Below are 17141 nucleotides of genomic sequence, written 5' to 3'. Positions count from 1 at the left end.
TATATATATATATATATATATATATATATATATATATTCCTTGCGCACTAATGACTGAAAGAGCACGCACTTGGCGCGATGATGTCATGTTGTTGATGGAAAAAATGCATTTTTAGACCATATGATTTGCCTGCGCGGCTAGGAGACCCCGAGAGTAACAAGCGCTTGCCTTGTTGCCTTTCCATTAAGAAAAATAAATGAGTTTTTAGTATAAGTTTGCTGGTTTCAAGAAATGTAATGCCAAGCGCATATAATTATGTCAAGATAATGGCACTAGCATTTACTTCATTTAAGAATATTTCTCAACATATTGAGGAAAAAAAGGTCTCATATTTGTTTTTTCTATCAAGAAAAGTGCACTTGTTATTAGTGAGAATATACTTATTTGAAGGTATTTTGGGGTTCATTGAGGTTAGCTAATTTGACTTGTTTTGGAAAGTCTTGAGAAGCCAAATTTTCTTGTTCTATTGGCAGCTAATTTTGCTTAGTTCAAGTAAAATACCCCTCATTTTTGTATTTTTTCGTCTTGTTTTTGAACACTGACTTTTTGCAGTGTAAATGCTGTACATTATTATTACATGACTTCATAAACCTGCTGTACTGCATCCTGCTGTTTTCTATCTAAAAGTGAGTTTTTCTTTGGAAAAGACATTCTGCTGTTTGGAGGTAAGCAGCAAATTCAACTGAATTCAATTCATGTAATTACTTTTACTTTGGAGGCGAGGGAACTATTACACTTGTGTGCTGTGATGCCGGCACCCAGAACTATCACAAGAAAAAGCAAACGCTAAGGAGAGTTTGGTAAGAGAAAATGACGTTTCACCACGGTGACTCATGGTGAAACATCTGTAGGACTGCACAAGTCCCTGCATGACTAGAATTACACCCTTCAACACGCAGTGAGGACATGACACATTTAGGGACTATTTCATGGACCTTGGGCAATAAGATTCTTACTTGCAGTCAACTTAAATACCATTTGTTTCTTTCAGGGCCCATGCCATTATCACTAGTCAAAGATAAGCCATGTTTGGAGGCAGGGTTGTACGGTATACCAGTATTAGTATGGTACTGCGATATGAATCAATCATATTCAGTACTATACCGCCTCTAAAAAGTCACGTCATGACATTGCTGCTTTTACGAGCATGTTGGGCAGCGCACACACACAGAGTACTTACAAGCAGACACAGTGTGTAGACAGAAAAGGGAGAATGGATGCATTTTGGCGTAAAAAGTCAAGATAAAGGTGAAGTTATAACACTGAAACACCCTCAGGAAGAGGTGCTTTAAGACATGGCTAACATCCATCCACAGTGTTTTAGCTACTTCTAAATCACTAACCCTGGTCTCCACGGCGACAAATAGTATGTTTCTTACAAGTATCATTATCACTGGATGACAAGGAATAGCTAAACATGCTTCACTACACACCGTAGGAGGATACAATATTTCTTTTTAAATTCATATTATGTTTATTAAATCAGTAAATATGTCCCTGGACACATGAGGACTTTGAATATGACCAATGTATGATCCTGTAACTACTTGGTATCGGATTGATACCTAAATGTGTGGTATCATCCAAAACTAATGTAAAGTATCAAAGAAGAGAAGAATAAGTGATTATTACACCATGGGTGGATCTAATGTAATGATACCAAGTACAAGAGTGTATCTAGTCGATACTACTATGACTACATCGACATCAAGTAAGTTTCTTACAAATATCATTATCACTGGAGGACAAGGAATAGCTAAACATGATTCACTACACACCGTAGGAGGATACAATAGCTCACCGGCGTCAAAATGTAAATAAACGCCATGGGTGGATCTACACCTGACATCCACTGTAATGATACCAAGTACAATAGCATACCTAGTTGATACTTCTATGATTCCATCGATATTTTTATCATCACAAAATCTTCTTTAGTTTAAAAAAAAATATATCATATTATGTTTATAAAGTTAGTAAATACATCCCTGGACACATGAGGACTTTGAATATGACCAATGTATGATCCTGTAACTACTTGGTATCAGATCCATACCTAAATGTGTGGTATCATCCAAAACTAATGTCAAGTATCAAAGAAGAGAAGAATACGTGAATATTACATTTTAACAGAAGTGTAGATAGAACATGTTAAAAGAGAAAATAAGCAGATATTAACAGTAAATGAACAAGTCCATGAATAATACATTTTTTTACAGTTTGTCCCTCATAATGTGTACAAAATAGGTGTATAAATGACACAATATGTTACTGCAGACTAATTAGGAGTCTTTGTTTGTTTACTTACCACTAAAAGACAAGTTGTCTAGTATGTTCACTATTTTATTTAAGTACTAAATAACAATAATAAACATATGTTTCATGTACACTAACATTTTTTGTTACAATAAAGACAATATTGAAGTTTTTTGTGGTCCCCTTTATTTAGAAAAGTATCAAATATTGGTATGGGGACAACACTATTTGGAGGCGATATTAATTTGTTATTTAAACATGAATGGTACACGTCAGTAAACAAGGCTTTAAATCAGGGGTGTCACCGAGCAGGTTTAATCCGGCCCGCCAGATGAGTGTGCTTAGTATAAAAATGAGCGAAAATGTTTTGAATGAAAGAAACTGCTGTTCTAAATGTGTCCACTGGATGTGGCAATAGCACATTGTTGTATGCCCTGCCAGGAGAGCGCACATGACTTCAGAGGGGCGGAGCTATGTGCCGTTTTAAGAAAGAGGCAACACTTCCTGTTTGGACATTGCATACTTACACTGCTAATTGGTGATATTATACTAAATGTGGACTGTAACGTCCATGCCTTGATTGTCAAAATAAATGTTTTGATCGTCTGTAGCTTTTGTGTTGTACTTATGACTGGGGACACATTTTGAGGGCGCACATAAATATGATGAAATAATACGTATCGTCTTATAAATTCATGTGTGTTTCATGAAATTAGTCCAAATTCACAAGTTCTATTGTAGATTTTATATATACAGAATTATTATAGTGTTCCCAATGTTAAAAGGATGAAGACATTGTTTACAAATTTGGTAAATAAATAACCAAAAAAATGTATATTTTGTTGTTTTCTTACTGTACCGAAAATGAACCGAACCGTGACCTCTAAACCGAGGTACGTACCGAACCGACATTTTTGTGTACCGTTACACCCCTAGTATACACACACACATACTGTATATATAACAGGATATTTATGTGTAACTGTAATTGTATTCTTTTATTTCTGCTTTTTAACAAGATGCAATATTTTTGCTTGGTTGCCTCTTCTAGGAGCACTTTAGACATGTGGAGGTTGTTCAGCATTGGTGAAAGAAAGTCCTAAAATGCTGCAGATAATGTCACAAGCTCAACACAATAAAAGCACTCACAATATGACTGGAAGAATGCTCAAATATTATGCCAGACCACCCTCAAAAAAATGGATGGAATTTTACACTGAATAAAATAATGTCCATTAATATAAATAATGTGGGATTTGTAATATTAACAATGAACGATAAAACACTGAATATTAAGAACAACTTTCGTCTTTCCTTGCTAGACGACTGTCTCCAGATCAATTTTTCACAATGAAGCAAAATGCAACAAACACGGTGAAACATGAACACAAAAGGACAAAAAACCAGCAAGAGATCCATAAAAGAATCATCACTTTTCTGCAGAACACAACTTTGTTGTAGAAATCCCTGACACTCACGTCTCAGGCTGGCCGCTAGAAACAAACCCCGCCCACTCTGCAACTGTCACCTAGATGACCTTAATAACCCCTGTATCACTCAAAAGTGCAGATTTCAACCATTGGAATGCTCTCTATTAGTGTTGTCCTGATACCAATATTTTGGTACCGGTACCATTGGTAGAACATTTATTATTAATCTACTTGTTAATTTACTGTTAATATCTTCTTATTTTCTGTTTTAACATGTTCTATCTACACTTCTGTTCAAATGTAATAATCACTTATTCTTCTCTTCTTTGATGCTTTACATTAGTTTTGGATGATACCACACATTTAGGTATGGATCTGATACCAAGTAGTTACAGGATCATACATTGGTCATATTCAAAGTCCTCATGTGTCCAGGGACATATTTACTGACTTTGTAAACATAATATGATTTTTTTTTTAAACTAAAGAAGATTTTGTGATGATAAAAATATCAATGTAATCATAGAAGTATCAACTAGGTACGCTATTGTACTTGGTATCATTACAGTGGACGTCAGGTGTAGATCCACCCATGGCGTTTGTTTACATTTCGACGCCGGTGAGCTATTGTATCCTCCTACGGTGTGTAGTGAAGCATGTTTAGCTATTCCTCGTCCTCCAGTGATAATGTTACTTGTAAGAAACTTACTTTATGTCGATGTAATCATAGTAGTATCAACTAGATACACTCTTGTACTTGGTATCATTACAGTGGATGTCAGATGTAGATCCACCCATGGCGTTTGTTTACATTGTGAGGCCGGTGAGCTATTGTATCCTCCTACGGTGTGTAGTGAAGCATGTTTAGCTATTCCTCGTCCTCCAGTGATAATGCTACTTGTAAGAAACTTACTTTATTTGTCGCCATGGAGGCCAGGATTTAGAAGTAGCTAAAACACTGTGGATGGATGTTAGCCATGTCTTAAAGCACCTCTTCCTGAGGGTGTTTCAGTGTTATAACTTCACCTTTATCTTTTTACGCCAAAATGCGTCCATTCTCCCTTTTCTGTCTACACACTGTGTCTGCTTGTAAGTACTCTGTGTGCGTGCGCTGCCCAACATGCTCGTAAAAGCAGCAATGTCATGACGTGACGACGACGACCCTACTGTTTGGAATGGGTATAGTATCGACTGTGATGGATTAGTATGGCGGTCCTACACTACACGTCCAAGTACCTGCCGTGTTGTTAGTGGAGTCACAGCAGGAGGCGATCTGTCGGTGCTGCCAGCGTCTGACCTGCAGCTGCTGCAACCAATAATGCATCAGCTCCTGCGTCACCGCCTGGGGAAAAAAGGCGGCGTGTCAGACAGGAAGTAGGACGTGCACTGCAAAAAGTCAGTGTTCAAAAACTAGGAAAAAAAATATTTTATATTTATATTTTATTTTACTTGAACTAAGCAAAATTATCTGCCAACAGAACAAGAACATTTTGCTTGTCAAGACTTTCCAAAACAAGTAAAATTAGCTAACCTCAATGAACCCAAAAATACCTTAAAATAAGTATATTCTCACTAATAACAAGTGCACTTTTCTTGGTAGAAAAAAAAAAAAGAGACCTTTTTGTTCAATATGTTGAAAAACATTCTTAAATGAAGTAAATGCTCGTGCCATTATCTTGACATAATGATATGCGCTCGGCATTACATTTCTTGAAACCAGCAAACTTATACTAAAAACTAATTTATTGTTCTTAATGGAAAGGCAACAAGGCAACCGCTTGTTACTCTCGGGGTCTCCTAGCCGCTCAGGCATTTTTCCATGGATAACATGACATCATCGCGCCAAGTGCGTGCTCTTTCAGTCAATTAGTGCGCATATATACAGCCCGGCCCCCGGCCCAAATTTTTTTAATTGTAATTTGGAAGAATTTATCTGAATGTGCATGAACTACCGTAATTTCCGGACTATAAGGCGCACCTGGCTATAAGCCGCACCAGCTAAATTTAGGGGAAAATACAGATTGCTCCATATATAAGCCGCACCCGACTATAAGCCGCAGGGTTTTGATGTGTAATTACCGTAGTATATAACCCTATATACTCCTGCTACCACGGAGGGGATTGTCGGGACAGAGATGACTGTTTGGGAACGCAAAGCGTCCCATTTATTAACAATAAATCTTTCAATCATTCAATCAAACTTTCACATCTTTGACATGGCAAACAGCATTCGTGCAGAGTACAAATAATACAACGGTGCAAAGTAATACAAAGTGCCCGCCTGTACGTTATCAAAATAACCAGCCTACCGGTATATGAAAAGTCAGTCTTTAATCATTGTGTCATCGTCTTCCTCCTGCGTACTAAAACCACCCAAATCCTCTTCGTCGGTGTCGGAGAAGAACAGGCCGTAAATAAGCCGCACCCTTGTATAAGCCGCAGGGACCAGAACGAGGGGGAAAAGTAGCGGCTTATAGTCCGGAAATTACGGTATTTCTGTTCAAAATTGTTTGAAATGACACATGTTAAATGTTGAAATATTAACTTTATTAACTAGTTTACTGTACTGTGCCAACTGTACGGTCCACAGCAAAGTCCATTTGGCTGTCATCTGTTTTATTTATGAGACACAATTATGTCAAAATCCTGATTTTTTTTTTCATGCTTGAAATAAGAAATGATTACTTTAAAAAAGTAGTTTTATACTTGTGAGTAGGGCTGTGAATCTTTGGGTATCACACGATTCGATTCAATATCGATTTTTGGGGTCACGATTCGATTCAAAATCTATTTTTTTCCCAATTCAAAAGGATTGTCTATTCATGGAATACATAGATTTCAGCAGGATCTACCCCAGTCTGCTGACATGCAAGCAGAGTAAAAAGCTTTTATAATTGTAAAGGACAATGTTTTATCAACTGATTGCAATAATGTACATTTGTTTTAACTATTAAATGAACCAAAAATATGACTTATTTTATCTTTGTGAAAATATTGGACACAGTGTGTTGTCAAGCTTATGAGATGCGATGCAAGTGTAAGCCACTGTCACACTATTGTTCTTTTTTATAAATGTCTAATGATAATGTCAATGAGGGATTTTTAATCACTGCTATGTTAAAATTGTAACTAATATTCAAGATTCAAGATTCAACATTCAAGATTCAAGATGCTTTATTGTTGTCCATTCTTTAACATGTACAAGACACATAAGAACTGAAATTTCATTTTCGGCACATATTGATACTGTTGTTGATAATATTCCTTTTTGTTTCACTACTTTTGGTTTGTTCTGTGTGGTGTTTGTGTCTCCTCTCAATTGCTGTTTATTGCACTTCTGAGTGTTGCTGGCTCGGGTTTGGTTTTGGAATTGGATTGCATTGTTATAGTATTGCTGTGTATTGTTTTGTTGGATTGATTAATTAAAAATAAATAATGGGGCGGTATAGCTCGGTTGGTAGAGCGGCCGTGCCAGCAACTTGAGGGTTGCAGGTTCGATCCCCGCTTCCGCCATCCTAGTCACTGCCGTTGTGTCCTTGGGCAAGACACTTTACCCACCTGCTCCCAGTGCCACCCACACTGGTTTGAATGTAACTTAGATATTGGGTTTCACTATGTAAAGCGCTTTGAGTCACTTGAGAAAAAGCGCTATATAAATGTAATTCACTTCACTTCACAAATAAATAAAATAATGATAATTAAAAAAATAATAAATAAAAAAAAATAGATTTTTTAAAAATGAGAATCGATTCTGAATCGCACAACGTGAAAATCGCGATTCGAATTCGAATCAATTTTCCCCCACACCCCTACTTGTGAGTGTTGATGACAGCTTTGCAACAGTTGATATTCTAGTTTCAAGCATGTTTTACTCAATATAGCTCATCAAATCTCAGCAACAAGCTGTAATATCTTACTGAGATCATTTAGGAGCAAAACACTTAAAACAAGTAAAACACTCTAACATAAAATCTGCTTAGTGAGAAGAATGATCTTATCAGACAGAAAATAAGCAAATATCACCCTTATTTGAGATATTTCATCCGACTTAAATTTCAGTTTTTGCAGTGTGACGTCAGAGTCTTACCTTCAGGATGAAGGTGCGCTCGGGCGTCTTGATGTGGAAGGTGCCCGCCTCCGCCTTCAAGGGGTAGGTGAAGGTGGCGGCGCCGAGGTCCACTCGGCCGAGAGGCCTGAGGTCCTGTGGCGTGCGGTAGTAGAAGAGCTGGTTCCTCTTCTCCTCGCAGGTGAACCAGCGCCGCTTCCATCCACGCAGAGGCCCGCCCTGCTTCTGCAAATAGCCACAAAGTTTTGGCTCACCTGAAGACGAAGAAGCTGAGAAGTGGGCGGGCGGCTGCTGGGAATCACGAGTCGTGACGGGATGTGTCACAGGTGGACTGCTGGCCTTGTTCTCATCTTCAGCAGACTTTGTTGGCAGTGCTGAAAAGGCCCGAGTGGTACCTTCCATTTCTCCATGATGAAAACATTCTGCAACTAAACATGATTTATTTGTTGACGCGCAATCTTCTTCTGCTTTGTGTTCCTCCTTTTCTGTTTGAGAATGGTTGGATTTGATTAGGGCTTCTTCTCCAGGGCTCCTGCTGGGGTCACTCTCATAGGTCTTGGCAGGACTCACTGAAAGACTGTGGTGGGTCTTTGATGGAATCTGGTGGGTCTCCATGGGATTGTGGTGCATCTCACGTGTCTCTGGTGGATTGTTGTGGGTCTCATACATTTCTGTGGCACTCGGGTGGGTCTTTACGGGACTCGGCTTGGTCTCGTCGGTCTTGGTAGGACTTGGGAGGTGGGCTGACGGACTATGGTAGGTATCATGGGTCTGTAAGGGAATCTGGTGGAGATTCTGTTGCATCTCAAGGGTCTCTGGTAGATTGTGGTCAGTTTTATGGGTTTCTGTGGCACTCTGGTTGGTCTTTACTGGACTCGGCTTGGTTTCGTCGGTCTTGGTAGGACTTAGGAGGTGGGCTGACAGACTATGGTAGGTTTCGTGGGTCTTTGAGGAAATCTGATGGGTCTCCAAGTGGATCTTTGTGGGCATCTGGTGGTTCTTTACGGGACTTGGATTGGTCTCATCGGTCTTGGTAGGACTTAGGAGGTGGGCTGACGGACTATGGTAGGTATCATGGGTCTGTAAGGGAATCTGGTGGAGATTCTGTTGCATCCCAAGGGTCTCTGGTAGATTGTGGTCAGTTTTATGGGTTTCTGTGGCACTGTGGTGGGTCTTTACTGGACGCGGCTTGGTTTCGTCGGTCTTGGTAGGACTTAGGAGGTGGGCAGATGGACTATCGTCGGTTTCATGGGCCTCTGCGACACTCTCGTGGGTCACCGTGGGATTCTGCTGCATCTCATGGGACTCTGGTGGAAGGTGGTGGGTTTCATGGGGGTCTGCGGGATTCTGGATCACAGGCTTGCAGACGTGCTGTTCTAAGTCAGACAATGACATCACAGCCTGTTGATGCATCTGTTGGAAAGGGGCAGGAAGCGGCAGAGACGGTGTTTCCTGCCGAGTGGTCTGCATCCACAGAGAAGAGAAGACACACCGATGTTGGAGTGGACAAACAGTAGTTTTGTTAGATGTCAACACAACCGTGATAGAGACAGGAAGATATTAAAAGATATCATCCAAAGAAAGCAAATCGAAAGTATAATCTCACAGGAGGGTGTGGCATCAAAACACTGATTGACTAAGTTGACCATAGTCTAAAACCAGGCTAGGGTTCACTTCCTACCTTGCACACTTTTAGTGTCCCCTTTTCACTTCTTTTTCTGTACTACTTCTTGTTTACCCATAGGGTGAGGGCGGACCTACGTCACTTCCGCCTACCAATCCCCTAGCAACCGGGAATTCGTTGAAAACAAACCAGCTCACAGCGAACACAGCATTGACAGAAAAAGCATTTAACGAGCGTTGTGGCTTGGAAGTCGGCGTTAAATCCTTCATTTACGCATTTGTACTTATTCGCATATCGTGTGAAAAAACGAAAATGTATTATTTGCGTCAGACTCGTCTCAGTGAACTTTAAAGCTTCTCGTGCTTAGCTTAGCTTGCTAGTTAGCTTAGCCTGCGCGCTACTAAGAAATAGACGCGGAAGTTATCAACAACAAGATCAAGTGTTAGTGTATAAAATATTGAGAGATTTGAGAGCTACATGTATTGTTTAAGTACAACTGTTCTTCGCCAGGTGTTCTTAGGCCGCCCTGGCTTACGTTTTCCCGGTGGTGTCCATCTTAACGCTGCCTTTGGTATCCTCTCGTTGTCCGGTTTTCCAAAATAGCTAGCTAGGCTATAGACTATATAGTATATACTGCATGTTATTTTTGTACAACAACTTCAGCTGTCGAACGTTATAAGGTAAAAATTCAACAAGTACAACATTAGCACGGACGGTATAGCCAAGTTGTGGTTAAGAAGGTGGATTTTTGTTCCTTATATTTAGCAGAAACGAAGTGATCCGAACACACGACCCGGGACTTTGGGGGACTCCAGTGAGAACCGTCCTCGTTTTCCCGGTGTAAAGCTGCGAGCCATTTGTCTCGTCTCTGTGGGCTTTTATCGCGCTTTGGCAGAACAAAATACAACCTTTGTTTTCCCTGTTTCCAGTTGTGGTTAGCACAACCAAAAACAACACCGTTTTTCGGCATTTTGGAGGCAGAATGACGGGTTTAACCAGCGTCGGTCGACAGGTTAATGAGTAATGGCAACAGGTTGTTTTCAACGCCAGTCTCGTTGCTATGGCTCGAAGAACCCGTATGTAGCTCAGTTGCCCGGATGTCGGCCCTCACCGTTTACTTCTTCTTGTTTACTTCTTCTTTTTCTGTAATACTTCTTGTTTACTTCTTCTTGTTTAATTCTTCTTGTTTACTTCTTTTTTTTTTTTTTTAAATTCCTCTTTTTCAGTACCTTTTCTTATTGACTTCCTGTTGTCCACTTCTTCTTCTTGACTTCCTGTTGTCCACTTCTTCTTCTTCTTAGTGTCTTCTTTATTGGACTTCTTCTTCTCTTTCTAACTTCTTCACCACTTCCTGTTCCTTCCCGCTAGTCCTTCTTCAGACTAGAGTCCAGGTTCCTCTGCGGCGTCGCGGCTCGGCTGTCAACACGCCCAGATGATTAGGGAATGTCACTTCCTTTTTTCAAAAGAATAGTGGCATTTTCACAATAAAACAATGCATCTGATTTCCTTGAATAAAAACCGATCGAACACAAAAACAAACACATACAATGATTTGTTTTGCTAATTTGAAGAAAGTGTTGTGGTTCACGAGTGGAAAGAAACTTGATTCCCTCTTAGATAACAATATCATATTTTAGCAGTAAAATATCACATTAATTAATATCAAAATATTAAAGGGCCGTTTTTAACAGTGAATAATATTTAAAGTTAAGTTCAAGTTAAAGTACCAATGATTGTCACACACACACTAGGTGTGGTGAAATGTGTCCTCTGCATTTGACCCATCCCCTTGATCACCCCCTGGGAGGTGAGGGGAGCAGTGGGCAGCAGCGTAGCCGCGCCCGGGAATCATTTTTTGGTGATTTAACCCCCAATTCCAACCCTTGATGCTGAGTGCCAAGCAGGGATGTAATGGCTCCCATTTTTATAGTCTTTGGTATGACCCGGCCGGGGTTTGAACTCACAACCTACCCATCTATACAGTAGTGTTTTTGTATCAAACATGTGTATAATTGTATGTACAAAAGCAAATCTTTAGATTGTATAAAACTGGCATCTCAGTTGCCACAATTTTACCGTAATATTTTGTTTTTATAGTGTATTATTATCACTCTATATTGAAAATGGATTTTTCTGTAAAAATATTTGACTGTCAAATTTTAAATGAACAGTTTGTTGGATTCCCTGCTCTGAAATCACAAGTCAAGCAGATATTTAAGTGTTTATCTTTGTTTGAACACAAACCATTGTTTATATGATGATACACTATATTGTTTTTATTATTAGAGACAATTGAAGCTTTCTGCTCCGCCGCTCCCAGTCTGTGGAACGCTCTCCCTGACCACCTGAGGGCACCACAGACTGTGGATGCTTTTAAAAAAGGCTTAAAAACCCTTCATTTTAAAAAAGCCTTTTTTTTTTAGTTTAAAAAAAAAAAAAAATCTTTTAATTTTATTTTTTTATTTTTTTATACACTGTAGCACTTTGAGGTTGTTTACTCAATGTAAAGTGCTTTTCACAAATAAAATATATTATTTATTATAAGTATTATTATTAAACACACGTCATTGTACATGTATTTTTGTGATACATTTATTAAAGAAAAGACAAAGCACTTTATTGACATGTATTATTTCCACGCTTCCGGGCCTGGAGTTTGACACCTGCGTGCTAAAATAACATTTCTTCCAAAGAGAAAGAATGTTGTTTTTTTTAAAGCTTGTGCTGCAGAGTGTCCGCCAGCAGGAGGCAGTAGACACACACACGCACACACACGCACACTAGTTATCTTTTTGAATGGGGACCAAGTTTTTGATCATGACTTGTGGGTACCACCCTTTCTACAGGTTGTGGAGGCATACAAAAAATGAGGTAAAATGGTAGCTGGGATAGGCTCCAGCACCCTTCGCAACCCCAAAAGGGACAAGCGGTAGAAATGGATGGATGGCCACTGCCCAGTTAGCTCATACACGTCTTTAAATCTCTGGATTGATGAAGTCATGTGCTGATCATTCTTACTGGGGGAAAAAATAGTTCATATGGTTCATGGGGACCAAATTTAAATAATTTTGCATAATTCACACACATTTGTACGTGAATAATAAAAAAAAAAGTTCAAATGAAATACGACATGATCCTCAGAATACAGAATGGACCTGACTATCATTTAAAAAGGTTTCCCTTTAGGGGACCTGTTTTTTTGTCCCCATACCGTCAGAGGTCCCCTAAAGGTGACTGTGTAAACAGAGCCATGTCCCCATTAAGTAAGCATTGCCAGAACACACACACACACACACACACACACACACACACACACACACACACACACACACACACACACACACACACACACACACACACACACACACACACACACACACACACACACACACACACACACACACACACACAGAGAGAGAGAGAGAGAGCTGATTGGTTGAGGATGTCAGGGAATGTCTGAAAGCGTTCGAAGGTCGTGACCCCAAAAACATATTCAGGTGCCCCTCCGACACCAGAATGTCATCATCATCATCATCATCATCATCATCATGACCCATTTGGATCATTTGATTGGTTGGTGGTGATGATGATGTTGTGAAGCTGTTGCCATGGTTACAAGGGTCCATGTGGAGTCTCACTTGCCAGATAAATAAAGTTAGATTTGGTGAAAGAAAGAAAGTGTGCAGCCATACAGAAGAGCAGACACCCCCCCGCCCCCCCGTCCCCAAGCCCCGCCCCTTGCCCCGCCCCTCTCCCACTGCCGCCCCCCCTTTCAGATGCAAACGAGGCAGACATATGGAGAGGAGGTGTCGGGGGGGGGGGGGGGGGGGGGGCTCCCTAAAGATTCAGATTGTATGACAAATCACGTCCGACCACCCCTCCCCCGGGCCCCCGGCCCCCGGGCCCCCAGACAACAGCTTCATTAGGCTGAAAGAAAGTTTTTGCAGCTTTGTCAAGTCAAGACTCGCAGCTCCTCGTCTCCTTTTCACGTCTTCCTTTGTGGCGGCCAATTCGTGTTGTTGCTCTCAGCGCGCACACACACACACACACACACACACACACACTGCGCCTCTCCAGCCCCGCAGCACAAGTGCATTGTGGGTGCTGGGGGAGAGAGTCCACTTCTGTAGTTCCTTTGAGCGTGCAGGTCAGGCACGGACATGCTATAGCACAAGCGCCGCTGCAAAAACAAAAAGTGAAACTGACACGCGCTCGTCTTCCTCATTTGGCGGCGCCATTGTGGTGGGCGACCTTGTTGTCCAGGAAGGTTTTAATGTAATGGCCGCCGTCGTCAATCAGCGCGGTGAATGCGTGGCCGCGCGGCCTCTACCTCCATCAATCTGCTGTTGCATTCTGGGAGCAGCTTCCTTTTCACTTGTCGCCCACTGTTTGCTCGCCTGATAATTTACCTCCGCTTCAGCGAGCGCTTGTGGTGCCGCCAGCCGGTGTCGTGGAAACGCCACGAGCGCTCGCCATCAAGCCGCGACCGCCGTGACCTGCCGCGAGCGTCCTTCAGCTTCCTGCGTAATAAAAATGATGACACAACCTTTTCAAAAGCTCCTCTGGAAACGTGGAGATTGCTTCTTCACTTTCTCAGGCCTTGTCTATATGACCCAATTTCCAGGACCATAGGGCTCACTGCCCATGAATGCTCTATTTGGGATCTTTTTTCATATATAAGGCGCACCGGATTTTAAGGCACATTAAAGGAGTCATATCATTATGATCCATCCATCCATCCATCTTCTTCCGCTTGTCCGAGGTCGGGTCGCGGGGGCAGCAGCCTAAGCAGAGAAGCCCCGACTTCCCTCTCCCCAGCCACTTCGTCCAGCTCCTCCCGGGGTATCCCGAGGCGTTCCCAGGCCAGCCAGGAGACATAGTCTTCCCAACGTGTCCTGGGTCTTCCCCGTGGCCTCCTACCGGTCGGGTAGCATCCTGAGCAGATGCCTGAACCCCCTCGTCTGGCTCCTCTCCATGTGGAGGAGCAGCGGCTTTACTTTGAGCTCCTCCCGGATGACAGAGCTTCTCACCCTATCTCTAAGGGAGAGACCCGCCACCCGGCGGAGGAAACTCATTTCGGCCGCTTGTACCCGTGATCTTGTCCTTTCGGTCATAACCAAAAGCTCATGACCATAGGTGAGGATGGGAACGTAGATCTTGTCCTTTCGGTCATAACCCAAAGCTCATGACCATAGGTGAGGATGGGAACGTAGATCGACCGGTAAATTGAGAGCTTTGCCTTCCGGCTCAGCTCCTTCTTCACCACAACGGATCGATACAGCATCCGCATTACTGAAGACGCCGCACCGATCCGCCTGTCGATCTCACCATCCACTCTTCCCTCACTCGTGAACTCGTCTGATTGTGGCGGTCCGCTCCTTGTACGATCAGTGTCAGAGCTTGGTCCGCATTGCCAGCGGTAAGTCGGACCGGTTTCCAGTGAGAGTTGGACTCCGCCAAGGCTGCCCTTTGTCACCCATTCTGTTCATAACTTTTATGGACAGAATTTCTAGGCGCAGTCAAGGCGTTGAGGGGATCTGGTTTGGTGGCTACAGGATTAGGTCTCTGCTATTTGCAGATGATGTGGTCCTGATGGCTTCATCTGGCCAGGATCTTCAGCTCTCACTGGATCGGCTCGCAGCTGAGTGTGAAGCGACTGGGATGAGAATCAGCACCTCCAAGTCCAAGTCCATGGTTCTCGCCTGAAAAAGGGTGGAGTGCCATCTCCGGGTTGGGGAGGAGACCTTGCCCCAAGTGGAGGAGTTCAAGTACCTCGGAGTCTTGTTCACCAGTGAGGGAAGAGTGGATGGTGAGATCGACAGGCGGATCGGTGCAGCGTCTTCAGTAATGCGGACGCTGTATCGATCCGTTGTGGTGAAGAAGGAGCTGAGCCGGAAGGCAAAGCTCTCAATTTACCGCTCTATCTACGTTCCCATCCTCACCTATGGTCATGAGCTTTGGGTTATGAGCGAAAGGACAAGATCACGGGTACAAGCAGCCCAAATGAGTTTCCTCCGCCGGGTGGCGGGTCTCTCCCTTAGAGATAGGGTGAGAAGCTCTGCCATCCGGGGGGAGCTCAAAGTAAAGCCGCTGCTCCTCCACATGGAGAGGAGCCAGATGAGGTGGTTCGGGCATCTGGTCAGGATGCCACCCGAACGCTTCCCTAGGGAGGTGTTTAGGGCACGTCCGACCGGTAGGAGGCCACGGGGAAGACCCAGGACACGTTGGGAAGACTATGTCTCCCGGCTGGCCTGGGAACGCCTCGGGATCCCCCGGGAGGAGCTGGACGAAGTGGCTGGGGAGAGGGAAGTCTGGGCTTCCCTGCTTAGGCTGCTGCCCCCGCAACCCGACCTTGGATAAGCGGAAGAAGATGGATGGATGGACGGATTAAAGGAGTCATATTATTATGATTATTTTCTGCATGTAAAAGACTTCCTTGTGGTCTACAGAACATGTGATGCTGGTTCTTTGCTCCAAATGTTGCATAGATGATGTTTTACTCATCCTCTTCAAGCCACTTTCTGACAGTCTCTTCAGGATGCGTCTTATTTACGTGCCTCCACTTGGACAGCGTCATCTTTGTTGTAGCGGTGTGGTGTACAAGGACGGGAGTGGAAGAAGTGTCAAAAGATGGAGCTAACTGTTTTAACCTCCTAAGGCCCAAGCTGTTTGTTTACATGCTTTTTTTTTATTTCTCTTTACTATTTGGGCTTATTGGACCCTAATTAGAATAAAAACTAAAAATCATATTTTAATATGATGTACTTAGTCCATATGTACACAAACGTGTACTTCATGTGTAGTGACATGCACATTTTTATTTTTACACTTTTTTTTCTCCAAATTCCATTGTATGTTATACTCTTCTGACACCACCAGATGGCAGTATAAGTGTCCATAAGACCCCAATTCAGTCGTGTACACCATTTTGGAAATAAGAGCTAAAAGGAGCTGTCCACGCATGTGGCCACTAAGCCTTTAGAGGGTAATGACATTCAGACTTGACTTCATCCTAGTTGTAGTTTCCTTCACCACATTTGGTGGTGTTAAAATCGCCATGTAGAATTGCTAATGCTAATAGCCTATCTACGGCAAATCCAATGTCAATTAGCATCAAGCGAGCATATTTTGGAAGATTGGAGCTTTACTTTATGTTTGAGCGTTTTCTACCAAACATACTTGGCTGAGTCTGCTCTCAGTGCTGCTTGACTGATTGCACAAACCCCAAAAGCAGTGAAGTTGTCACGTTGTGTAGATGGTAAACAAAAAGAGAATACCACAAATCCTTTTCAACTTCTATTCAATTGAATAGACTGCAAAGACAAGATATTTCATGTTCACACTGACAAACTTTGGTATTTTTTTGCAAATATTAGCTCATTTGGAATTTCATGCCTGCAACATGTTTCAAGAAAGCTGGCACAAGTGGCAAAAAAGAGTGAGAAAGTGGAGGAATGCTCATTAAAGACTTATTTGGAACATCCCACAGGTGTGCAGGCTAATTGGGAACAGGTGGGTGCCATGATTGGGTATAAAAGCAGCTTCCGTGAAATGCTCAGTCGTTCACAAACAAGGACGGGGTCGAGGGTCACCACTTTGTCGACAAATGCCTGAGCAAATTGTTGAACAGTTTAAGAACAACATTTCTCAACAAGGAATTTAGGGATTTCCCCGTCTACGCTCCGTAATATCATCAAAAGGTTCGGAGAATGTGGAGAAATCACTGCACGTAAGCCATGATATTACGCACCTTGGATCCCTCAG

The 17141-nt window shown here is 42.3% G+C and overlaps 2 protein-coding genes across 5 annotated transcripts in view; one reads left to right on the top strand and one right to left on the bottom strand.

Annotated features, from left to right (window-relative positions):
• The window catches only part of tbc1d2 (TBC1 domain family, member 2), a 33382-nt gene extending 22348 nt beyond the window's left edge, over positions 1 to 11034 (bottom strand). For 2 of the 4 annotated variants that reach the window (XM_062039960.1, XM_062039962.1), the window contains exons 1-3: positions 10607 to 11034; positions 7775 to 9217; positions 4924 to 5029 (exon numbers count right to left, since the gene is read on the bottom strand). In XM_062039960.1, coding sequence (XP_061895944.1) covers positions 4924 to 5029; positions 7775 to 9166 — 1498 coding nt within the window. In that variant the 5' untranslated portion in view covers positions 9167 to 9217; positions 10607 to 11034. Of the gene's footprint in view, positions 1 to 4923; positions 5030 to 7774; positions 9218 to 10488 lie in introns of those variants that run through there. The other 2 variants (XM_062039961.1, XM_062039963.1) reach the window with 2 other exon arrangements.
• An 835-nt stretch (positions 11035 to 11869) lies between these two features.
• neurog1 (neurogenin 1) overlaps positions 11870 to 17141 on the top strand; it is a gene marked incomplete at its 5' end in the record, with an annotated part of 10601 nt that continues 5329 nt past the window's right edge. Inside the window, one exon of the mRNA XM_062039730.1 lies at positions 11870 to 11878. Coding sequence (XP_061895714.1) covers positions 11870 to 11878 — 9 coding nt within the window. The remainder of the gene's footprint in view (positions 11879 to 17141) is intronic.

The sequence above is a fragment of the Entelurus aequoreus genome, linkage group LG28, assembly GCF_033978785.1.
Source record: "Entelurus aequoreus isolate RoL-2023_Sb linkage group LG28, RoL_Eaeq_v1.1, whole genome shotgun sequence".
Taxonomy (NCBI): Eukaryota; Metazoa; Chordata; class Actinopteri; order Syngnathiformes; family Syngnathidae; genus Entelurus; species Entelurus aequoreus.
This window is presented reverse-complemented; position numbering and strand designations above follow the sequence as displayed.